The sequence below is a fragment of the Eurosta solidaginis genome, chromosome 3, assembly GCF_040869045.1.
Source record: "Eurosta solidaginis isolate ZX-2024a chromosome 3, ASM4086904v1, whole genome shotgun sequence".
NCBI classification, from domain to species: Eukaryota; Metazoa; Arthropoda; class Insecta; order Diptera; family Tephritidae; genus Eurosta; species Eurosta solidaginis.
Window position 1 is genome coordinate 162,853,200 of NC_090321.1, and position 27,556 is coordinate 162,880,755.

At 36.6% G+C, this 27,556-nt stretch overlaps 1 protein-coding gene across 2 annotated transcripts in view; it reads left to right on the forward strand.

The window, feature by feature from the left end:
* The first annotated feature begins 1,716 nt into the window (after nucleotides 1–1,716).
* LOC137244536 (uncharacterized) overlaps nucleotides 1,717–27,556 on the forward strand; it is a 169,775-nt gene continuing 143,935 nt past the window's right edge. Inside the window, exons 1-2 of one of the 2 annotated variants that reach the window (XM_067773636.1) lie at nucleotides 1,721–3,891; nucleotides 3,965–4,448. In XM_067773636.1, coding sequence (XP_067629737.1) covers nucleotides 2,647–3,891; nucleotides 3,965–3,976 — 1,257 coding nt within the window. In that variant the 5' untranslated portion in view covers nucleotides 1,721–2,646 and the 3' untranslated portion in view covers nucleotides 3,977–4,448. Of the gene's footprint in view, nucleotides 3,892–3,964; nucleotides 4,449–27,556 lie in introns of those variants that run through there. The other variant, XR_010951084.1, reaches the window with a different exon arrangement.

The window sequence follows — 27,556 nt, forward strand, 5'->3', positions numbered from 1 at the left end:
ACTTCTAAGCCAAGAGTGCCTTGCTTATGAATTTGCCGCTCCTTTTATACCATTTTTGAGTCGGCTTCCGTTGATTTACAATAAAAGTTCTTAAAACTAAGCTAAGATTACTAAATGTATATTTGTACGCATGTGTGTTCGCTATCGTTTCATAATTTCATTTCTCCTTGTTCGCTTATACGTAAGTATGTATATTTGTGTAATTTGTATAATTCATTTTATAATTGAAAAGTATATATATATATATAACTATAGGTAAGTTCATTATATATAAATTATTATAATTTCAGTTTATAACTGGAAAGTGTATATACATGTATGTATAGGTAAATTCACTGGTATAGGGTATTATAATTCAGTTTATGTAAAATCCAAATTTGTGGAAGCCCCGAAAGCCTGTAATTTTTGGGGGTTTCACACCAGTTCGACAAAGAGGCATATGCTATAGTGTACGGCGTAAAGAAATTTTACCAGTATGTCTATGCCAGACACTTCATTATACAATGTGACAACAAACCAGTTACACAGATTTTTTCACAACAAAAGGGTCTCCCTATATTATCAGCAACACGGATGCAACATTACGCAATTTTTTTGTCTTCGTTCGACTACGAAATCAAGTACCGAAAATCAGCCGAACATATCAATGCAGACGCATTCTCCCGTTACCACGAGCATAATCGGTAGCAACAATTTCCGAAATTGATAGTATAGAATTAAACGGCATACATAATATGCCTGTCACAGTGGACGATTTGGCTAGAGATATAAAAGATGACAAAATAGTAAGCAAACTTGTGCAGGGACTAGAAACAGGAAAAACAGTTGCTAAAGAACACCGATTTGGAATAGACCAACAGGAATTTGCACTTCAAGAAGGATGTTTGTTGAGGGGGACACGCATTTACATTCCATCACTACTGAGGAAAGCTGTGCTTGCAGGCACATTTTGGTATATCAAAAATGAAAACACTGGCACGTAGCTACATTTGGTGGCCTGGATTAGATTCGGATGTTGACATCACTCTAAACTGTAGCTCATGCCAACAAAATCGGAAAAATCCTAGCAAAATTTCAAACACACGTTTGGGATCCACCATCAAGTGTTTTTGAAAGAGTTCACGTCGATTTTGCAGGACCGTTTATGGGGAAGTATTTCTTCAATCTGGTAGACGCATACAGCAAATGGCCAGAAATACATATAATGAATAATATCACAACACAGTCGACAATCAAAGTTTGCCGCCAAATTTTCGCAACGTTTGGAATTCCAAAATTATTAGTCAGCGACAACGGGACACAACTCACGTCGAATGAGTTTAGGCAATTTTTGCGAAGCAATGTATTACACATAAACGAAGTGCACCATTTCAATCGGCGACAAACGGACAGGCCGAAAGGTATGTGCAGACGCTGAAAGATAAGCTCAAAGCAATGCACAGCAGTACGAAAGACATAGACACAAAATTGGCACAAATTTTAATGTGTTACCGTCGAATGGTAAATACATCCACGGGCGAATCACCAGCACAGCGAATGTTTAACAGGCAAATTCGTTCAAGATTGCATTTGCTGTTGCCGGTAGCACAAGATGACCGAGAAAAACAAATTAAACCGGCGAGTCGGAAGTTGTACGAAGGGGAACGTGTATCAGTGCGAGATTACTACGATAAAAAGTATCAATTTGGTCGTATTCTCAGAAAACTTGAGGAATTGCACTATAACGTCCTCTTGGATGATGGCAGAATATGGAAACGACACTTCAACCAAATTCATCGAATCGGCGTCAGTATTCCCGAACACAGAAATGATCATTATGATGAGCTACCAGATGAAGCAATCGCAGCTGAAAGACCAACGTTTTCAACCACGGCTCAAGACACCAATACTCAAGCTGAGTTAGAAGAACCAGCGACATCGTCAGAAAATGGAAGTACTACTGAGGAGCAGACAGTATCTGAGCCCAGACGGTTACAACGCCAGCGCGTTCCAAAACAACGTCTAACGTACGATGAAAATTTTCAGCCCTACGAAGAATGGATAAACTGAAAACTACATTCATCTCAACGTAATTTCGAAGTTTTCTTCTCTGAGGGGGGTAAGTTGTTATAAATACACCTACATACTAGCCTTAAGTATTAAACTCGATACTATTAATAAGCATAATAATCGATACTAGTGTAGTATAATGCGTGCATGCGGTAACAATGTAATTATTCTACGTGTATATTTGATATATTCTACGTCAATACCCTCATAGTATATTAATTCTGATATATTTAAGTTACGCCGATATGGCAACCTAATAGAACATAAGCAACGAATGAAGAGCAACGAAAAGAATAAAAGAAGCAGTTGTATTCGGAGAAGAAAAGAGATCGGTTGCATATTGCATCTCAGAAGTGGTCGCGCACGCCAAAGTTTAATTTAAAAGAAATTTACAAAAATACATTTGCCCAAATACACTTTTTAATAAGTACAACAATATAAGAAAAATGGAAAATTCTCTTAAAAAACAGCAGTTAATACAAGTGCTAGCAGCTGCTGATATTGAGGTAGAAGCAAAAGCTACGGTAGCAGACCTACGAAAGATTTTCGCACGAAATCGCAAAAAAGCCGAGAAATTTGCATGCCATTTACTTTGGGATGGCGATGATGCAAAATCGCAGGACAGCGTTTTTCAAGCAGTTGGAGTTGAAGGCGCCTTTAATCCTGTTGCTAACGGAATGGTTAGCCGACGCTGAAAATATTTTCGCTTTACACCAAAATACATACACCGCTGCAATCGATGAAATTTTTACTAAGAACCTCAAAGTAGAAGCTGATGATCCCGTTCATGCCGTCAACGTTCATACCGCTGTCAACACCGCCGCCGACGTCGGAGCTCATTTCGTTGTACCTAACGAAATCCGAACGGCTTATGCCAACGATGCCGCTGAAAACGAAAAAGAAGCCGTAGAAAATACAACCGCCGCAAATAAATTTGATTTGAACAAAATGTCAAATGCTTTAGATGAAGAGTTATTCGTTTTACGCAAAGAGTATGACATTTTAAAATTAAAAAAAGAAAAAAGTGAGCTGGAAAATAATGACCAGCATCTATACAAGTCAGCGCGTAGAGTTTTTTTCCAAGAAATTGAGCCCTCAATAGTTAAGTTTGATGGTGACAATCGTATGTACAGTGCATCAGATTTTATACGTCATCTTGAACAAATTTTTGAGCAGGTCAAGGCAGGTGAACTCTTCAAATTTTTGGCTTTGAGAAATTCCTTAGCAGGTACCGCTCGATTGCTTTTAACAAAAGGGCCTGTGATATACGAAAAGTTGAAAGCGAATTTGTTAAAAGAGTTTGACCATTCCGTTTCCCGTCAAGAAATCTACAAAGCTTTACAGTACCGCCGAAAGAAAAGTGATGAAACCGTGCGAAGGTATATTTTGGAAATGGAAGCGATTGCTCGGGGTAGTGATGTATCGGAATATGGGTTGGTTGCATTCGTTTCACATGGTTTAGAAGATCGTGCAATAGACTATGCATTATTTTGTAATGCAAAGAACATCACCGATTTGAAAGAGGTTGCTAACATGGCAGAGCATCGTAATGCAGTGCGAAGGCAGTCACCTAATACACAAAGTTACAACAAAAACAAAGTTCCGATAGAAATTTCAGCTGTAAATAATCGTTGCTACAATTGCTCCAAATTTGGTCATCTTAAATATGATTGTCCATATGAAGTTCGTTCAAAGGGTGTATGTTTTAACTGTTGGAAACTGGGGCATGATCACAAGGCTTGTACGAATCCGAAATATGTTCAGCGTTTGAAGAAGACAGTAGCTACAGTAATGCAAACTAACGATGTACAATCGGGGAATTTTATTAATTTTGTAGATGAGGTAAGTGTTGCATTTCTTAATAATGACGGTATGTGTAAAAAAACAACGAACCTTAAATCCATTTTTGATACAGGAAGCCCCATAAATCTAATTCGGATGTCTGAAACGTCGTTTAAAGAAAAACATAAATTATTTAATACGTCATATTGCGGTTTGGGTAACGCGCAAATAAGAACATATGGAACTATTTATTGCAACATTAAATATAAAAACCACAATTATAAAACGATATTTTTTGTAGTACCAGATAATTTTCTTCCAGTGCCCATTCTTTTGGGACGGAAATGTCTAAAAAATCTTAATATTCTTCTTTGTTATGAAATCCAAAATATGAATAATAAAAGTGGAAGTAAAACAAATTCTTCTTTTTGTACATATGAACCTGCGTTAATGACAGAGGTGAATAAGTCACTTGCGATTGAAAACAAAAATTTTAGCGATTCTCGTATATCAGAGAAAATAGACAAATTTAAAGGAAATATTGAATTTGAAACACCTTTGGGAACTGAGATATTTGCGTTAATGACCATTGATACTAATAGTGCCCATGATGCATTTGATATAAACCCTCAGTTAGGTAGTGAAATGATTACACATATAAGAAATATAATTATCAATAATTATATTATGGCAGAGATTGACGTTGACCCAATTGATTACAAGATGACTATTAAATTAACAAGTGAGACTCCCTTTAATTTGGACCAAGACGGTTAGCTGTAGAAGAGCGTGTTGCTTTGCGAGAAATTATAAGCGATCTTTTAAAAAAAGGTATCATCAGGCCAAGTGACTCACCATATGCATCACCGATTGTGATGGTTAAGAAGAAAAATGGTGATTTTCGTAAATGTGTGGATTATCGGGCATTAAACAAATTTACTTTAAAACATAATTTCCCAATACCCTTAATTGAAGTCTGTTTAGAATATTTTGCGGGAAAAAAAATTTACTCTTCATTAGACTTACGGAACGGGTTTTTCCATATTAATGTGAGTGAGGAATCGAAAAAATATACCTCGTTTGTAACACCCGATGGCCAGTTTGAATATAATAGGGTACCTTTTGGATTGAAACATGGACCATCGGTTTTCCAGCGTTATATACGTCGGTGTTTGCAGGACTTGATAGATTCAAAGAAAATTGTAGTATACCTTGATGATATATCCATAGCATCGTACAGTTTACTATCACATATAGAATTGCTAACAGAAGTCCTTAAACGTCTTGCTAAGCGTGGATTAGAATTAAACATAGACAAATGTAGGTTTGCTTTTCAGAAGATAAAATATTTAGGTTATTCGATTAACGAGAATGGAATTAAGCCAAGTGATGATCATATTATGTCAATAAAAAATTATCCTATGCCCCGAAGTTTAAAAGAGGTTAAAGCTTGCTTAGGACTCTTCTCCTATTTTCGAAAATTTATTCCGAACTACGCGAAAATTGCTAATCCTATACAAAGTTTACTTAGAAATGGATCAAAATTTGAAATCAACGATCTATGTATTAAAGCTTTTGAAGAACTTAAATCTAAGCTTATGTCAAAGCCAATTCTATCAATTTATAGCCCGGATAAAGAGACAAAACTTCAAACAGATGCCAGTAAAGTAGGTTTTGGAGCTGTTCTCTTGCAGCGGCAAGAAGATGGAAAATATCATCCGGTATTTTATTTCTCTAAGGAAACACAACCACAAGAGTCACGTCTACATAGTTTTGAGCTGGAGACACTTGCAATAATACATGCGCTAAGAAGATTTGATTGCTATTTACGAGGAATAACTTTCAAGGTGGTTACGGATTGTAACGCAGTTACTTTAACTCTTAATAGAAAAAACGTTTGTCCGAAAATAAGCCGTTGGGCACTGGAATTACAAAATTATGACTATAAAATTCAACATCGAAATGGGGTTATAATGGGTCATGTAGATGCCCTCAGTAGATGCCATAATTCAGAGTTCAGTGAAGAACATGCAGAATTTAAACGCACGGCATATTTATTTATTTATTTATTTAAGACATCTAGAAAATATACATTTTCATACAGACTAAGTAGAATAAAAACATTTAATTACAAATTAATTAACGGTCCTATTTAATAACAATTTAAATTTAGTTTTTGGTAGAGAGAAATCAACATCATGTACCCTTGAGAAAAGATGTCATTACTCCTCAAGCTTCGGGCTGGGATATGAAATAAAATGCATTCTAGCAAGGCAGAGGAATCAATAGTTCCACGAACTATGTCATAAACAAAAGAAAGTGACAGAATGATTCTTCTGGAGTATAACAATTTTAAGTTAATTAGCTGGCATCTAGCAGTGTACGAGGGTAACGGATCCATGAACCCAATCGACCGAAGAGCGAATCGAATAAAAGATTTTTGAATTCGTTCAATCCTATTGATATGACAATCATAATAAGGTCTCCAGATAAAGACAGCATACTCTAACTTTGAACGTACCAAACTCGTATACAATAATTTCAGTGTATAAGGGTCCTTAAAATCTGAGCCAAACCGGCGAATAAATGGAAGCATTGAGTAGGATTTAGCAATTATGTAATTTATATGACCAAGAAATAAGAAGTTGGAGTCAAAGACAACACCGAGATCCGGAATTTCTCTAAGGGAGCAAAGTTGAGAGTCCTCGATACAATAAGAGGTGGGAATGGGAGAACGAGACTTTGAGAACGAAATATGAAAACACTTTTTTATGTTCAAATGTAATCGGTTACTATTACACCAGGCTACAACGTTATTAAGATCCTCTTGTAACTTAACAGAGTCCAGGTGACTGGTGACAGCCGAAAATATTTTCAGGTCATCAGCATATAACAGAAATTGTGAGTGTCGAAAGCAGCTTGATATGTCATTTATAAAGATAATAAAGAGCACCGGACCCAAAATACTACCCTGGGGAACACCAGAGGAGGCAAAAAAAGAACGAGATGACGTATTGTCAACTTTTACTACACAGCTTCTAGATGAAAGATACGCCCTTATCCACAATAAAAACATGGAGTGAAATCCCAAACTAGCTAGTTTGGATAATAAAAGCGAGTGGCTAACTTGATCAAAAGCTTTCGAAAAGTCCGTATAGATGGTGTCAACTTGACAACGGTTACCAAAAGCTGATAAACAGAATTCTGAAAATATGGCTAGATTTGTTGTGGTAGATCTTCCTGGCACGAAGCCATGCTGATTAGGTGATATCAAGCTCTTAATGGCAAACAACATTTTCTGTTTAACAATGTACTCAAATAATTAAGAAACCGAAGACAATTTAGAGATGGGTCTGTAATTGGCAATATCATTCTTGTTACCGCTTTTAAAAATAGGGGTAATAGAAGTAATCTTCCAAGCATTGATAAATTCGCCACTATCAAGCGATTTATTGAGTAAAATTAAAAGAGGGTAAGCAAAAGCTGCACAATTTTTAAATAGGCAGGCCGATAAACCATCGACATCAGTCTGTGTTGTGTAACTAATATTCCTAATGCCATCTTTACATCATAAATTATTAGGTTGAGAGAACCAAAATTGATAGGAGAGTCAACGACTGGGCCCCGGTTTTCAGTTTCTTCAATGTCAGACTCAAAGTTGGAACTAAAAAAGTCCGCAAAAAGATTTGCAGCCTCATAGGAGGTCGAAGCAATGGTTTCTTTATAGAATACCTCAGACGGAATAATAGAACACGATTTTTTAGACTTAACATAAAGCCAAAATGCTTTAGGGTTGGTTTTGATTTCAGTTTCATATTTCTGAACATAATTTTTATGTAGCACCCTACTCATGGATTTAAACTCCTTCGAGTAACGCAGATATAGATCTCTATGGGAAGAAGAGCCTGAAGACTTAAATTTTTTATAAAATTTGTTTCTTAAATTTTTTAGTTTCTTTAAGTCTATAGTATACCATGGAATTTTATAAGATCTTTTTTTATTAATAGGAATAATGCTCTTGCAGATGCTGTTAACTTTAAATTTAAAAATGTCAAAGCAGTCATGTAAAGATTGACCATAGAAAAGACAATCCCAGTCTAAAGAGGACATTTCAGAGTTGACAGAATCAAAATCGCAATTTTTAAAACAAAAACTAGTAGAATGGTTATCTGCACAAATAGAGTTAAAATTATAAAATTCCAAGTTTAACACTAGTGGAACATGATGTTGATTTGCAGCCGACAAAGGATCCAGGCACTCATTTAATGAAAAATTCATATTATCGCTAATAAATATAAGATCCAAAATTTTTAAGAGTCTGTTAATGAAACTATTAACCTGGACAAGATTAAGACTTAACAAATTATCAATTACATAAGACTCAGCGAAACTAGTAACATTATTAGGAAACAAAGAAAAACTATCATCTAGTCTATTCCAGCTTATATTGCACAGGTTAAAATCATGCTTAGTAAATAAAGCTAAAATATGTCAATATGTGCTTTATAAAGTCCATCAGCACTAGACGGCGGAATATACGATGCACAGATTAGAAGTTTAGAGCTGCTGCAAATTGATACACAAAGTTGATCTAAGAGCGAGTCCCCATTTGCCAAGGGAACCAATGAACAGCGTGGAAACTGCAATGAGTACACCTCCACCTCTTGAAGTCTTGGTTTTCGCGAAGTCTCTGTCCTTCCTAAAAACATTATATAGCTTAGGATTGAAGAATTCGTTGCTAAAAAAATTTTCATTGGGCCAGCTCTCAATAAGAACCACAATATCATAGTCCGAGTGAGAGCTCAAGTCAAAGAGTACTTTAGATTTTGTTCTTAAACCAGACACGTTATGAAAATATATTTTCAAGGGCTTATTATGCATTATGACTGGAGACTGGGCATTTATGTTTTGAGTGGTGACACAACCTCCTTTCGAAAAAACTGGAAGGGACGAAGTTTAACATTCGCAGGCCAAATATCGGCATTTAACATCTTCTCATAACACCAATCTTCAACACCCAATTTAAAGTTGACTTTCCTTAGATCACCTTCAATAACATCCTTCTTCACAAGCTTAATGCACACCAGAAAACGCTTCTCAATTGAGGCATGTTTAGAAACATAAGATATAATATTGTCGGAAGAAACGCTAGGTAAGAACGAGGATATGTGGAGCCACTTCATCGATCGTACGACACCAAGTTCCTGACTGTGGCTGGATCCAACAAGTAAAGGCTGTTTACGAGGCTTTCGGTTAGATTTATTATTAGTTTTCCATTCGGAAACATGAGACACAGTATGTGTTGTAGCATTTGGAATAGTACGACTAGTAGACGACAAATCAAGTGAGTGGTCCAATCCATTGGAGGACAAATGGCCAGTACTAGGACCATTTATTAATGAAGATGGCGTAGTATCACTAATAAGCTTAGTAGTAGTAGACTGCTGGGATGCTTGCATAGGTACAGCAAATGTTTTAGCTAAAGAATTTTGATTCTCTGTTAATGTAGTAGAGAGAGTAACAGCAGAACTAAAAACAGGTTTAGCATGTGGTAGAGTATCATCTGGCAGCGAAGAAGCACACAAAGTAACAGCAGCAGCAGTATTCGACGTAGCTTTCGCCTTTAATGCATTTGTGACAACAGTAGAATATAACATAGCTGAGCACGCCGCAGCACGAGAGACTGGTATAGTATTATTATTATTAGCTGATGATACAAGAGACGAGCATTGACGAGACTGATTAGCAGTAGTTACGGCGACAGATTTATTATTAATTTCATTAGATGCCGCGCATATGACGGATGATATTGAAGGAGAGCTTTGCTCAGGCTGATTTGCAGTAGATACAACAATTTTGCTTTTGCCCATTGCACCATTTTTACTCTTTTTTTCTTTAGCTAAGCTACCAACAATGCTTTGAAGGTTTTTTAGCTCGAGAGTTAGTTTCGATATATCCTCATTTTTATCAACTATTTCGGCCCGCAATGATTGAATTTCGGCAAAAAGTTCTTCCGTCTTTTGCACAAAAAGTTGTTTATCATCTCGATAATTTTTGATCAACGACAGCATAGAAGCATTATCAGCTCTTAGATAAGAAAGTTCCTTCAAGATAGATTGCAGCATTGATTGTTGCTTATTTGAGGGCAAAGCTAATGTTTCACTTTGTTTGCTATTATCAGAGAATGAGGCTAAATTACCGCTGGGTTTAGAAATATAATTATCTTCAAAAGCAGCGGGTGGCGGAGGAGAGCGAATCGAAGACCGACGCTCAAGAGAACAAACTTTACAAAAGAATGGTTTATCAGACGAGGTTAGAAAATCCACATCAGTCTGCAGCATACCAACACAGCTTATATGAAAAATCTCTTTGCACTTCATACACTGAATCTTCGGATGTGACCGATCAACCCTTTGTCCACAAGCACAAGGCATGACAATAAAGATATAAAAAATTAAGTTGCCTAATTATATTAAGCAATATTTATAATAAAAATTATGTAGAGTTAAGAGTCACTATCTCGGTAAAATTGCTTTTGCATCATAGGAACACCAATAACACAAAATCACAGATTTTAATAATAAACACAAGGAAAATCTTTACGCAGCGGCAAAACACAACCCACCGCACCGAAGTCTCTCTCTCTGCTTTGACGACAAGAAGCAAGAAAACTTATCCCTATGCAGCAATTTCATCTCCGACGCCTGAGGATAAGCCAGTTAGTAAACAATTAGCACAACCTGAGCTGTCGGATGTGATGTCCTCGGATGAGATCAGTCAAACAATCGTTCAGAGTTATAATAATCATACTGAAGAAGAACTTAACGGTATTGCAGATAATATCAAATGTTAAGTAGTTACTCCAGCGGATATGAATGACTTAGACTTCATAATACGAGCAGCTCAGAACAGAGACGAACATATTTTAAAACTGCGAGATCGCTTAGAAACGGAAATTGTAGAATATTACAAGTTACAGGACGGTGTAGTTTTTCGACAAAGCAAATCAGGTTTCCTCCAATTATATGTTCCATCGGAAATGGAATCTAATGTAATGCGTCTTTTTCATGAAAAAATAGGTCATTTAGGCATAGAAAAGACATATGACGAAATTTGAAACTTTTACTGGTTTGCAGGTATGAAAGATAAAATTGTAAACTATATAAATAATTGTATTAAATGTATAATGTGTTCCACGCCAGTTCGAATATATGAAAGAAACCTCCATAGTATTGCAAAAGAACCAGTACCGTTCCATACATTACATGTGGATCATTTTGGACCACTACCTTCAATAGATTCGCAACGCAAGCATATATTTTTTGTTATTGATGCATTTACGAAATTTGTAAAGTTATTCGCTGTTAAATCAACTAGTACGAAGGAAGTAATATCATGTTTAGAAAAGTATTTTACCAGTTATAGTAGACCCAAACGAATAATCAGTGACCGAGGAACGTGTTTTACTTCACTTGATTTTACTTCTTATCTTTTAAAATTGAGTATTGTGCATGTAAAAATTGCAGTTGCTTCAGCTCAGGCTAATGGACAGGTAGAGAGGGTTAATAGTACATTAAAGAGAATGCTGGCGAAACTAAGTAATCCAATTAATCACGCTGATTAGAGCAAGATGTTAGTCAAAGTCGAATTTTCGTTGAATAACTCCAAACATAGCTCCACAAAGTATACATCATCTCAACTCTTATTCGGGGTTAACCAACGTGGAACTACCATAGACTATCTCAGTGAACATTTAGAAAATAGACAAAACTCAAGTAATATCAGTTTTAATGAAATTAGATCAGATGCCTCAAATGAAATTCAGAAATCGCAAGAAAGGAATCTTAAGTATTTTCTTCAGAGAAGTAAACCGGCAAAAGTGTATGAAAAGGGGGAATTTGTTGTTATAAGAAATATTGACAACACGGTAGGAGTTAACAAAAAACTAATTGAAACTTTCAAAGGGCCATACGTAATCCATAAAGTGTTACCAAATGACAGATACGTCATTAGAGACATTGAAAATTGTCAAATAACTCAGCTCCCATACAATGGTATTGTAGAAGCATCTCATATGCGCAAGTGGCTTCTTAATTAATCACCTTCCTTAAAAGAAAGCAACACTAATATGATTGTGGGCAATCATAAAGTCAGAATGGCCGAAGTACGACAGCAAAATAGTTGAAATGGAAATAGTTGAAATGAAAAAAATTTACGTTCTTTCATATGTAAATTACATGTTGCGTTAATCTAGTATTAGTTGGAAAATAATGTGATGAGTGTGATGTATACATGTATCATTTTGGTATTTCGTAGATGTAAGCATGAATATATGTTGATGCATTTAGAAACTGTTGTTATATTTTAATAAGGTAAACACATTTTGGCAAAATAATCTAGAAACTATTCATACAATTTTTTTTTATCAGAATGGCCAAGTTGTAGTATAATGCGTATATGCGCTAACAATGTAATTATTCTACGTGTATATTTGATATATTCTACGTCAATACGCTCATAGTATATTAACTCTGATATATTTAAGTTACGCCGATATGGCAACCTAATAGAACATAAGCAACGAATGAAGAGAAACGAAAAGAATAAAAGAAGCAGTTGTATTCGGAGAAGAAAAGAGATCGGTTGCATCATTGTTTACTATATAGTTTGGCAGCTTAAGTAGAGGTTATGTTGCGAATAGAGTGGAAGGCAGTGGACTAGGCAGTCGAATGTCATATAATGAAGGAATGGTGTTCGGAGATTTTTCAAAGTTAAAAAAAAAAAATGATAAAAGCTTTAATATAAATAAAACTATTGTTTTAATAACAACAAAAACGCCATATATAAGCTGTATACATAAATTTGTAAGGATTATCTCACTTTAAAATTTGAATTAAATAATCTAAAGTTTTGTTTTGAAACTGAGTCGAGAACTGTGCGTGTGAATGTGCGAATTTTCACCGATCAGCTGTTAGTTGCGCTACTTGGTAAAATTTACAATGGGTTGCATATTACACTAGCATTGAACTGTTATTTATATTATTGAAATAAACTAAGTGATTCTACAGCATTACAACAGATTCATAGAAAGGATTCCATATTATTGAGCAATATTCAATACCACTTCTGACCAAGGATATATAAAGTGCCTTCAACGTCATAGGGTCCTTAAAGTCACTGGTGTTACGTCTACTGAACCCAACCATTGCAACATTTTTGAAACAAAGAAATCAATGTGACTAGAAAAAAAGAGTTTAGAGTCAAAAATTACACCCAAGTCTTTACTCTCTTGACAACGATTAAGAGATTTAGCATTTAGTTTGTAGATAAAGTATGTAGCAGTTGTCTTTATGGAATAAGATACAACACAGCATTTGTTTGAATTTAAAAATAAGTTATTGTCTGCGCACCATCCGGCAAAAGAATCCAGATCAGAACTGTTAGAAATAAAATAAATAAATAAATGAAAGGCGCGATAACTTCCGAAGAGATTTTATGCCAATTTACGTCGTGCTCCTTTTTAAATTTTTCCTACAAATTGGCGGGACGGGACCTACTTGTTTTATGGCGACTCCGAACGGCATCTGCGAGGCAGATGAGTTTTCACTGAGCGCTTTTCATGGCAGAAATACACTCGGAGTGCTTGCAAACCACTGCCGAGGGGTGACCCCGCTTATAAAAATTGTCTTCAAATTGAAAAACCTTATTTCTAAAATTTTGATGTGGCTTTGCCCGGGGTGTGAACCCAAGGCATTCGGTGTAGTAGGCGGAGTACGCTACCATCGCACCACGGTGGTCGCCAATAGTTAGAAATAGTTTGACAAATAATTAGCATAGTGTACAAGTACAAGTGTGTTGACTTATCTGTCAAGCATTCTGACAGGCACTCGCTGGATTCGGAATGACAGCGAATTCAAAATGGATACCATTACCGAGTGCGCCGAATGATTGAAAAATTGAAAAAGTCGATACGATTGGTAGTCAAAAATGTTGTCGTTGAGACCAAAAATGCGACTCTAGACCTGAGATTTCCATCAGGTGAGCGAGGCTGTTTGTAGTTTTGACGTTTATCGCTTAGTGAACACACTTGGTATAGGTACACTATGATAATTAGTATTGTTTGTGAAATATATAGTGTTTTAGTGTTATATTTCAATCATTAAAAGGGAGGAGTGATGGGGAAACATATTAAGTAAAAAGTGCTAAGTCAGGAGAAAAAATTTGTTTTGAGTGAGGAAATTGTGCTAAGTCATAAAATAAATGCTGGGTTAGCATACATGATTTTTATTTATCTTTTTCAAAGCTTCTACACTCAAAAGTACTGCAACTAAGGTATCCTCATTCACAGTTTTGAAAAAAAAGGTTATTTCAAAAATTATTCAGTTTTTTTTCGTCTCCTGTAAAATTCGTAAAAAGTGACTTAGCACATTTTCACATTAAGCTCACGACATATGTATTTCAAAGTAAAAATAATTATACAAACACATGCATATGTTTCGAAGTCAGAAATTAATTTTTCGTATTTATCCGATCAGTTAATTTATCTATTTTTATATAAAATAAGCTGGTTTGATCTATTTATGTGGGGTGCGAATAAGACAAAGCTTTTTCCACCTTACAGCTCAACGTTTCGCTAAGCATCTTCAGGAGCGTAACTGTAAGTTTATTTAAAATTCATAAAAGGAGCAAAAATACAAAAACAACATTAGTAGGTGTTACATATAGGTGCACAAAGTTTAAAACACACATTAAACATTTATATCTAACTTACACTGAAAATGGTAGATTTTTGTTACATTAAATATTTACGTTAAAAAAAAACACTAAACAATGATATTGTTGCATTAAATTTTACAAAAACATTAACATACAATGTTGACACCATCATTCATTGTTTACTATATAGTTTGGCAGCTTAAGTAGAGGTTATGTTGCGAATAGAGTGGAAGGCAGTGGACTAGGCAGTCGAATGTCATATAATGAAGGAATGGTGTTCGGAGATTTTTCAAAGTTAAAAAAAAAAATGATAAAAGCTTTAATATAAATAAAACTATTGTTTTAATAACAACAAAAACGCCATATATAAGCTGTATACATAAATTTGTAAGGATTATCTCACTTTAAAATTTGAATTAAATAATCTAAAGTTTTGTTTTGAAACTGAGTCGAGAACTGTGCGTGTGAATGTGCGAATTTTCACCGATCAGCTGTTAGTTGCGCTACTTGGTAAAATTTACAATGGGTTGCATATTACACTAGCATTGAACTGTTATTTATATTATTGAAATAAACTAAGTGATTCTACAGCATTACAACAGATTCATAGAAAGGATTCCATATTATTGAGCAATATTCAATACCACTTCTGACCAAGGATATATAAAGTGCCTTCAACGTCATAGGGTCCTTAAAGTCACTGGTGTTACGTCTACTGAACCCAACCATTGCAACATTTTTGAAACAAAGAAATCAATGTGACTAGAAAAAAAGAGTTTAGAGTCAAAAATTACACCCAAGTCTTTACTCTCTTGACAACGATTAAGAGATTTAGCATTTAGTTTGTAGATAAAGTATGTAGCAGTTGTCTTTATGGAATAAGATACAACACAGCATTTGTTTGAATTTAAAAATAAGTTATTGTCTGCGCACCATCCGGCAAAAGAATCCAGATCAGAACTGTTAGAAATAAAATAAATAAATAAATGAAAGGCGCGATAACTTCCGAAGAGATTTTATGCCGAGCTTCTCTTCCAATTTACGTCGTGCTCCTTTTTTAATTTTTCCTACAAATTGGCGGGACGGGACCTACTTGTTTTATGGCGACTCCGAACGGCATCTGCGAGGCAGATGAGTTTTCACTGAGCGCTTTTCATGGCAGAAATACACTCGGAGTGCTTGCAAACCACTGCCGAGGGGTGACCCCGCTTATAAAAATTGTCTTCAAATTGAAAAACCTTATTTCTAAAATTTTGATGTGGTTTTGCCCGGGGTGTGAACCCAAGGCATTCGGTGTAGTAGGCGGAGTACGCTACCATCGCACCACGGTGGTCGCCAATAGTTAGAAATAGTTTGACAAATAATTAGTATTGTTTGTGAAATATATAGTGTTTTAGTGTTATATTTCAATCATTAAAAGGGAGGAGTGATGGGGAAACATATTAAGTAAAAAGTGCTAAGTCAGGAGAAAAAATTTGTTTTGAGTGAGGAAATTGTGCTAAGTCATAAAATAAATGCTGGGTTAGCATACATGATTTTTATTTATCTTTTTCAAAGCTTCTACACTCCAAAGTACTGCAACTAAGGTATCCTCATTCACAGTTTTGAAAAAAAGGTTATTTCAAAAATTATTCAGTTTTTTTTCGTCTCCTGTAAAATTCGTAAAAAGTGACTTAGCACATTTTCACATTAAGCTCACGACATATGTATTTCAAAGTAAAAATAATTATACAAACACATGCATATGTTTCGAAGTCAGAAATTACTTTTTCGTATTTATCCGATCAGTTAATTTATCTATTTTTATATAAAATAAGCTGGTTTGATCTATTTATGTGGGGTGCGAATAAGACAAAGCTTTTTCCACCTTACAGCTCAACGTTTCGCTAAGCATCTTCAGGAGCGTAACTGTAAGTTTATTTAAAATTCATAAAAGGAGCAAAAATACAAAAACAACATTAGTAGGTGTTACATATAGGTGCACAAAGTTTAAAACACACATTAAACATTTATATCTAACTTACACTGAAAATGGTAGATTTTTGTTACATTAAATATTTACGTTAAAAAAAAACACTAAACAATGATATTGTTGCATTAAATTTTACAAAAACATAAACATACAATGTTGATACCATCATTCGTGGTACTCTTGTCATACTAAACTAAACTATAAACATAACAAATAAGTCGCGGCTATTTCATCGGTGTCTTCTTTCTTGTTAATCGTATATTCCCTTTTCTGCATTATACTTAGGCTCTCCAAAGTATATCTCGTCTTTTCTCTTCGTTCCTTATCTAGTATTCTTGTGTTGGCAAAATCAGCTGTGTGGTTGTTTGTTATTGCATGCTGTGATAGTGCTGTGCTGTGTTTTTGTTTTCTTATATCAGCCTCGTGCTCTGCTAGTCTGGTGCTTAAATTTCGCTTCGTAGTCCCGATATAAATCTTGTTGCAATTCTCGTTGTTGTTGCCTTTGCAAGTTACTTCGTACACTACATTACTTTGTTGTTGCTGATCTATTGGGCTTTTTGTTTTTGTGAAGCATGTCGCTAGTGTGCAATTCGATTTGTAGGCTAAGCATAAGTTTGGTTTTTGTATAATGTTTGTGAAATTTTCTGAGAGCCTGGGAACGAATGTGACGCTAAAGTATCTTTTGGGTTCATTTGTCATATCTGTGGGAATCGATAACCGCACAACCCGTAGTGGACAGACGTACTAGTACAGGATCGCACCTAACATACTTGCCAATACAACCCTGACGAATGACAACTAAAGAGGCTAAGTTGAACGGACGAGAAATAATTCAGCCGCTAAGCTAAGAATCGGACGCTTGACAAATTTGACCGCGACTAAATAATTATTGCCAATTAAAACTATTATATTACATGTTAACCGGTGTTGTTTTATTTACCAAACGGAGTAGAACCCACAAATTGGTGTCAGAAGTGGGATGACTTCGCAGTGATTTATTTTTGCAGTAGTTATTTCATTAAAGAGAACACTTTGCAAAAGAAAAGTGCGTGCATATTCATACACATGCGAAGACGTGCATTTGAAAAAATTTAAAAGGCAATCGGCCAAACGAAAAAACATCAAAGTAAAAAATTTGAACTGCTCGAACATTAAATAGCAGAAATAAGTTATCGAAATAACAAAGTACATAATTGGCGTAGAAATTAAAAAAGGTGCATTTCGCCATAAATCTAAAAAAACCGTAATCGAAAAAAACGGTATTTTGAGGTCGAGGTATCAACAGTTCATTGGCAGAAGTACGACATTTGGGCGATCAAACAGCGCAAGTCATAGGAGCGCCAACATTTTAGAAACAGCGCAGCAACAAACGAACGCATATCGCACCAGCACGACATTACAGCCAAGCAAGTGACGCGAGCAGAGGACACAGCACAACCGACGCAGGCGACAACGACACGCATGAAAAGCAAGCTTTCAGTATATTATTTTACTTTATTTATCGTGACAGCAGCGAAGTTCGGAAACGGCTGAGCAGTAGCAAGCAGCGAAGTTGAAGACATCACAGCTAAGTTTTTATGTCTTGTATGTATTCATTTTGTTCAGATTTTTTTTTGCAATATTAAAACAGTTTGATAATTGCACACAGTAGTGGCGGCGAAAAAAGGACAATTAAAAAAAACAAAAACCTCTTTCATACACTAATAGCTAATCAAAAATCTGCTCGAATATATATTGCTAGACATTGTCAAAGTACAATAATAAAATTTTGAATTGTTATTTAATTTCGTTTGATAATCAAATAGTGTCCGCCACTGAGTTTAGATATAGGCGTACATAATAATATTAATGCATATTTCATATACCATAATATTTTAAATAACCTTTTGTATCAAATCGTAAGACCATGAACCGCGAACAGATACTAGGCTTGACCGTAGACGGACTAAAAGAAACATTAGAAGAACTTGGGTTGGCGACTACTGGACGGAAGGCTACACTACAGGATAGGTTGTTGGAACACTTCGGCCTGAACGCTAACGAAGATTATGATGTCGAATCCGATGACGCAGGTAGTAGACACAGTGCCCTTTTTCCCATTACCGAGCGTTCAATATTTACTCTACGCGACGTTGAAGACTCTATGACGCAATTCAGCGGATCAGGGCACCCTAGTTTCGAGCAGTGGGTCCAGGATTTCGAAGAGAACGCAATAGCCGTACAATGGAGTGAGCTGCAAAAATACATCTATGCCAAGCAGTTACTAAAGGGAGCTGCGAAAATGTTCATACGAAGCCAGACAGGTGTTAGCAATTGGGGCTCACTCAAGGCAGCGCTGAAAGAGGAGTTCGGAACTGCAGTGTCATCTATCGAGGTACACCAGGCCCTGAGAAATCGCCGTAAGCGTCATGGAGAAGATCTACGCGAATATTTGTATAGCTTGATGGAAATCGGGAAATGTATAAGCTTGGATGACCACAGCCTAATACAGTATTTTATCGACGGTATACCGGATGCGAAATCAAACAAAATCAACTTGTATCAAGCGAAGTCTGTAGATGATCTCAAGTATCAAATTAAAGTTTACGAAAAAGTTCAGCAAGGAAAACCTCAACCCTTTGCTCCCAGCTCGGTGCAGCCATCGTCATCAAACAAGGCAGTACCGAGTTACAGCTCCGGTGAGAGGAAATGTTTCCGATGCGGCGACAGTTCGCATATCGCCAGAAATTGTAAGCGTAGCAAAGTAAAATGTTTTAAATGCGGTGAAGAGGGCCACCGTGCAGCGGAATGCAAACCAGATGTAAAAGTGAAGTCGGACAAGGATAGTGTTAACACGATGACAGGTATCAGGGGTGGTCTGATTTTTAAAGATTTGGTTTTCACGGCGCCGAATATGATGCCCCAAACTATGTCAGCGTTAATAGATACTGGTTCGGATTTGTGTCTAATGCGACATGATACGTTGGTGATGCTACGGCTGGACGTCGATCTAACTAAAGAAAAGCGGCGATTAGTAGGCATAGGCAACAGCGAGCTAGTAACCATAGGTAGTTTCACGCAACATATGATCATTGACGATATTCCCTTGCACATAACATTCCACGTAGCCAATGAGCGGGATCTGAGTTATGCTATTGTGGTTGGCAACGATGTTCTTAAACAAGTTGACTTGACCGTTACAGAAGAAGGCGTTGAGTTTCACAGGAAGGGGTCTAAGCAGGAGAAGTTAACGACGGAATTGGTTGCGCAGCCACAGGTATGCGCACATACATCGGGCGACTCACGCGAAGAGCAGACCGAAGGGGCAGTAGGAGGGCAGCAGCCGACCATATTGAAGCTCGCGAATGCAGTTGGTGAACTGCGTGGACACAACCAGATGTCGGCATGTGTTGCGAAGAAAGGCAACGTGGGCGCTAGGGTGCGCGTGAATGCAGTTAGTGAACTGCGTGGGCACAGTCGGGTGTCAGTAACTGCTGCAGAGAAGGGCAGCGTAAGCGCTATGGCGCGTATGAATGAAGTTGGTGAACTGCTTGGGCAGAAGCAGGTGTCAGCATATGATTTGAAGAAGGGCGGCGTGAGCGCCGCGGAGCGCAGGTTTATTAAGTCAACAGTGACAGAGCGTTCTAGCAACGGGAAGGCCGAACCGATATCATCGTCATCAAACAAAGATATCGGAGCAGGCGAAGCAGTTGCGGAGGAAAATGGTAATACACGCGATCAGGGAGAAGATAAAAACAGGATTCCTGAGCTGATAAGAGAGTTTGGCGACATGTGCCTGACGGTAGATGCGAGCAAATTATCCGTAGCAGAATTATCTCACCTTAGTAGCAAACAAGCAAGCAAGGTCAGACAACTAATAGATGCATACAAGCCAATGCGCGGCGCTAAGGCGCCAGTTGAGATGAAAATAATCATGAAGGACGATGAGCCGGTGTATGAGCGACCAAGGCGAATGTCTTATGCGGATCAGTGTTTGGTGCAGGAGAAGGTAACTCAGTGGTTAAAGGAGGGGGTCATTAAACCCAGTACCTCAGAATATGCCTCACCAATTGTCCTCGTATCCAAGAAAAATGGCGAAAAAAGACTCTGTTGCGATTACAGAAGATTGAATGCCAAAATCGTGCGAGATAATTTTCCGATGCCAGTTATGGATGATGTCCTCGAACGCTTGCAGGGAGCCAAGGTTTTCACGACGCTTGACCTGAAAAACGGTTTCTTCCATGTCCCTTTAAATACAGAGTCCCGCAAATACACCGCATTCGTCACTTGGAGTGGTCAATTTGAGTTTTTATACGCGCCGTTCGGCATCTGTAATTCGCCGGCTGCATTTTCAAGATTTATATTTGCCGTTCTGAGAGATTTAATTACAGATGGAGTAGTCATAGCCTACATGGATGACTTAGTAATTCCCTCCAAGGATGAAACTGAAGGTATTCAAAAGTTGGAGTTGGTGTTGAAGACGGCTGCAGCAAATGGCTTGAAAATTCAGTGGAACAAGTGTCAATTTCTTTTACGTAGAGTCGAATTTCTGGGATACGTCATCGAGAACAATACGATTAAACCATCCGAGGTAAAAACGAACGCCATTAAGCATTTCCCTCGGCCTCGCGATCGCAAGTCTATGCAACGTTTTCTCGGCTTGACGTCCTATTTCAGAAGATTCATCGAAGGTTACGCAAACATAGCAAGGCCACTTTCAGATACGCTGAAGCAAGATGTAAGGTTCGCGTTGGGCGACGAACAGCTAGCTGCATTCCAGCAGCTCAAAGCCGCTCTAGTTAACGCACCAGTGCTAACATTGTACGACCCGAAAGCTGTGACTGAGGTGCACACAGACGCTTCCAAGCATGGATATGGTGCCGTGCTTTTGCAGAGAAACCCGGACGATCAACAGTTTCACCCTGTCCAATTTATGAGCAGGAAGACGAAACCGAGCGAGGAAACTTATCACTCTTACGAGCTAGAAGCGCTAGCCATCGTAGAAGCCCTAAAGAAATGGCGAGTGTACTTGATGGGCATCAAGTTCAAAATCATTACGGACTGCAATGCCTTTGCAATGACGATGAGAAAACGAGACGTACCAGTGAGAGTTTCTCGTTGGGCAATGTACTTACAAGATTTCGACTACGAAATCGAACACAGAAGTGGCACCAAGATGAGGCATGTAGACGCCTTGAGCAGAGTTTCCTGTTTGCTTATGGAAGACGCATTGCACCATCGGTTAAAGCAAGCCCAAGAAAAAGACGATTGGGTAAGAGCTGTGCGTAAGATCCTTGAAAAGGACGAGTACGAAGATTTTTATATGAAGCATGGCGTGGTACACAAGGATCCCGTCAAGGAGTTGATTGTTGTCCCATCGCTCATGGAACAGGAGATAATCCGAACAGCACACAAGCAAGGTCATTTTTCCAGTAAAAGGACTCAAGAATTAGCTGAGAAATCGTTTTTTATTCCACAGCTAAAGTCAAAAGCAGCACGCGTTGTCGAAAGTTGTATTGAGTGCATCGTAACGGATAGTAAGATGGGGAAAAAGGAAGGGTTTCTTAAACCTATTAAAAAGGAAGACCGCCCTTTAGGTACATACCACATAGACCACGTCGGGCCTATGGAGCTGACAAACAAAGCGTACAACTACATATTGGTAGTCGTGGACGCTTTTTCTAAATTCGTTTGGCTCTACGCGACTAAAAATACAGGTGCAGATGCGGTCGTCGACAGGCTTAGAAAACAATCAGCAGTATTTGGGAACCCTAAGCGTATCATCACCGACAGAGGCGCAGCTTTCACATCGAATCTCTTCAAAGAATATTGTGAAGGCGAAAGTATCCAGCATCTAATGATTGGTACAGGTGTACCGAGAGGGAATGGCCAGGTGGAGCGCATGCACAAAATCGTAGTTCCTATGGTATCTAAACTCTGTAGTGAGAGTCCTGGTAGTTGGTATAAGCAGTTAGATCGAGTACAACAAACGATTAACAACACTCCACCCCGCAGTACAAAAATATCACCATTCAAAATTCTTACCGGGTTAGATATGCGCGTAAACGGTATTCCAGAACTTCAAGAACTCTTAGAAGATGTTGCCATAAAAGAAATCAATTCGGATCGCGAGCAAAGCCGCCATCAAGCGAGAGAAAATATTGCTACGATCCAGGACGAAAACCGAAGAACATATAACGACCGTCGCAAAGCTGAAGTAGAGTACAACGTAAACGAGCTGGTAGCGATTAAACGTACACAGTATGGTTCTGGTCTAAAATTGAAGCCGAAGTACCTCGGACCTTATAAAATATTGGAAAAACTTGAACATGGCAGATATGAGGTTGCGAAAGTCGGAGATCACGAGGGGCCTGTACGAACTACTACAGTCGCGGAATTCATGAAGAAATGGGACCCTTCATTCGGGTCGAATGAACGCGCAGGATGGCCGAATGTGGGAATCGATAACCGCACAACCCGTAGTGGACAGACGTACTAGTACAGGATCGCACCTAACATACTTGCCAATACAACCCTGACGAATGACAACTAAAGAGGCTAAGTTGAACGGACGAGAAATAATTCAGCCGCTAAGCTAAGAATCGGACGCTTGACAAATTTGACCGCGACTAAATAATTATTGCCAATTAAAACTATTATATTACATGTTAACCGGTGTTGTTTTATTTACCAAACGGAGTAGAACCCACATATCTGTTGTTGGTGATGGATTTATTATATTTTGCATTTCTATTATTTTTTGTTGAATTAAGTTATTGGTTAAGTGATCTGGGCAATTATTTTTCTTTAGCGTTCTTTTAATTAATTTAATGTTGGCGTCGTGAAATTTGGGATGACTTATTGTCAGTATTTTGTGTATGAAGTTTCTCGCAGTATTTACTTTATATTTTTTAGGCTGTGAGGATAGGAAGTTTATTAGGCGTCCAGATGATGTAGGTTTGGTGTACCAGTCTAATATTATATTGTTGTTGTTCTTGTGTATTCGGACATCGAGAAATGGGATATTGCCGTTTTCCTCCATTTCCATGGTGAACTTTAGTCTTTCATGATTGTTGAAGACATGATCGAGTTTTCGCACTAAGTCCGCCCCCTCCGTCTGGCAACACCCGGCCAGTGCGACCAAGCGCAGGCAGTGCAGCTCAGCTGCGGCTTGCCAACCACCACCGCGCTCACTCTCAGTTTTTTTAGTTTACATTAAACTACCCGCCCACACGCATCTATCGTGCCCGCATCGCATCCCGTGCGCCGTCGCGCAATATTTAATTTCCATAAAAGTTTTAATATTTAATTTAATTTCGTTCTAAAACTTGGTTTATATTTTACAAATGTGTAATTGAGAGTGAATTGAAAACATTTAAATAAAGTGCCTAGTGCTAAAATTTTATACATGGTCCTTTTGTGCCAAAAAGGCAACCAGCGGCAAAAAACAAAGTAAAAATAAAAACACAAATATTTTGCAAAAACTAAAAGCTATTTTATATAAATACATAAAAAAACGCGGTACATAAAAAAAAGCATGTTAGGGTGGTGACAACAAAAAAAAAGAGTTACTTCACAAAAATCAAATTTTTATTACCACAAAATTAAGTTTTGTACAAACAAAATAAAAACATATTAAAACATATAAGGGCATAAAGCTAAAATTAAGTGCTGATAGGGTGGTGAAAAGGAACAAGTTTTGAAAAAAAGTGTGGAAAATTTTTAAGAAAATAATTTTTGTTCCGCAAACAAAAAAATAATAAAATTTAAATAAAAAGAAATAAAACCATTTATTTTAAATACACAATTGAAAAAGGAAAAAGCAAAACAAAATCTATTTTTCCAAAAAACATAAGAACCACATTTTTTTACAAAAGAAATCAAACAAAATTAAGTTTTGTGCAAAAAGTTGGTGAAGGTGAAAAGAAAAAGAAAAGCGTAAAGAAAATAAAAATATTTTTGGAAAAAAAACAAGAAAATTTAAAATTTTTGGGAAAATATTCTATTTAAATTTTTGAACAAAAACACAAAACACGAGCACAAAAAACGGAAAAGATAAATACAAAAAAATAAAGAAAGTAGATAAAGTTGGGAAAAACGGGAACTCAACAAAAAGAAGTTTTGTGAACAGAAAATAATAAAAAACAAGTAAGAACGGGACTGTCTTCGGCTGTGCCGAAAACTTCATACCTTTCATGAATGGGGCTGAACAATAATCTTATCCCGTTCGTAATCTCCGAATAATCGGATGTATAAGATAAGAAATATATAGTGAACAGATCTGCATACCTTAACGATTTTTAAGATAAATATAAATAAACAGGTAGGTACTTTGTGTGAGGATGCAAAGTTTCTGGTTTTTTGTGGTCTGCGTGTAAAAACTATGACTACGAATCACGTATTTCAACAATATATGACGTAAACGTAACTATTTGATGAAATTTGATGAATTTTGAAGCTTCTAGCCGTAAAAAGGGGGCAAAAATTAGAGTTTATATGGGGTATATAATATATATACCACCGATCTCTATGATTTTTTCAGACAACAATATATGCTATACACGTAAGCATTTAGTGAAATTTGAACATATCTAAACGATTTTTAAGATAAATATAAAATAAAAAATAGGTAGGTAATCTGTGTGAGGATGCAAAGCTTCACGTTTTTTGTGGTCTGCATGTAAAAACTATGACTACGAATCACGTATTTCAAAAATATATGACGTAAACGTAACTATTTGATGAAATTTGATGAATTTTGAAGCTTCTAGCCGTAAAAAAGGGGCAATAATGACAGTTTATATGAAGTATATAATATATATACCACCGATCTCTATGATTTTTTCAGACAACAATATATGCTATATATGTAAGCATATGGTGAAATTTGAAGCGTCTAGCTGTTAAAAAGGGGCAGAAATTGCGCAAAGTTTCTTAACTGAACAATCGGTTGTATGAGATATATACTATATATACCATCGATCTCAATGATTTTTTCAGACAACAATATAATCTATACACGAAAGCATTTGGTGAAAGTTGAAGCTTCTAGCTGTTAAAACGGGGAAGAAATTGCGCAAAGTTTCTTATCTGAACAATCGGTTGTATGGGATAAATACTATATATACCACCGGTATCTATGATTTTCTCAGACAACAATATATGCTATACACGTAAGCATTTAGTGAAATTTGAACATATCTAAACGATTTTTAAGATAAATATAAAATAAATAAAAATAGGTAGGTAATCTGTGTGAGGATGCAAAGCTTCACGTTTTTTGTGGTCTGCATGTAAAAACTATGACTACGAATCACGTATTTCAAAAATATATGACGTAAACGTAACTATTTGTATTTGATGAAATTTGATGAATTTTGAAGCTTCTAGCCGTAAAAAAGGGGCAAAAATGACAGTTTGTATGAAGTGTATAATATATATACGACCGATCTCTATAATTTTTTCAGACAACAATATATGCTATATCCGTAAGCATTTTGTGAAATTTGAAGCTTCTAGCTGTTAAAACGGGGCAGAAATTGCGCAAAGTTTCTTATCTGAACAATCGGTTGTATGAGATATATACTATATATACCACCGATCTCTATGATTTTTTCAGACAACAATATATGCTATATACGTAAGCATTTGGTGAAATTTGAAGCTTCCAGCTGTTAAAATGGGGTAGAAATTGCGAAAAGTTTCTTATCTGAACAATCGGTTGTATGAGATATATACTATATATACAACCGATCTCTATGATTTTTTCAGACAACAATATATGCTATACACGTAAGCAATCGGTGAAATTTGAAGCTTATAGCTGTTAAAATGGGGTAGAAATTGCGAAAAGTTTCTTATCTGAACAATCGGTTGTATGAGATATATACTATATATACAATCGATCTCTATGCTTTTTTCAGACAACAATATATGCTATATACGTAAGCAATCGGTGAAATTTGAAGCTTATAGCTGTTAAAATGGGGTAGAAATTGCGAAAAGTTTCTTATCTGAACAATCGGTTGTATGAGATATATACTATATATACAACCGATATCTATGATTTTTTCAGACAACAATATATGCTATATACGTAAGTATTCGGTGAAATTTGAAGCTTCTAGCTCTTAAAATGGGGCTAAAATTTGCCAAAAAAAAATATATATATATACTATATATATATACTATATATACCACCATATATATACTATATATACCACCGATCCTTATGATTTTTTCAGACAACAATATATGCTATATACCTAAGCATTCGTTGAAATTTGAAGCCTCTAGCTCTTAAAATGGGGCAGTAATTACGAAAAGTTCCTTATCTGAACAATCGGTTGTGGGGGATATATACTATATATACGACCGATCTCATCAATTTTTTCAGGCAACAATATGTGCAATATACGAAAGTATATGGTGAAGTTTGAAGCTTCAATCTGTTAAATTGGGTAAGATATTACAAAAATCCTCTTTTTCTGAAAAATCGGTTGTATGGAGGATATATGCTATAGTGGTCCGATCCGGTCGGTTCCGACAAATGTCTAATCGGACATCCAAATACACCCGCTCACCAAATTTTATCAAGATATCTCAAAAATTGAGGGACTAGTTTGCATACAAACAGACAGACGGACAGACGGACATGGCTAAATCAACTCAGCTCTTCATCCTGATTATTTCGGTATACTTAATGGTGGGTCTATCTATTTTCCTTTAAGGACTTACAATTTTCGGTTTCGTGACGAAATTAATATACCATTTCATTTTCATGAAAGGTATAAAAATTCAGAGAAAAATATATTTAAGAAAAGATTTTTTTTTTTTAAACGAAACAAAACACAACATCTACGTACGTCCAACAACAACATTAACACTAACTTCACCAACAAGGAGGTACAACACAACAACAACGAGGAGCATTACAATAAAGGACAACACAAACAACCCACAAGTAACACCCATAATAATAAAGGAAATGTCAGAGTGAGTACTTTTGTTACCCGATATATACCCCCATATATATTCCCTCCGTCTAAAGTACGGACC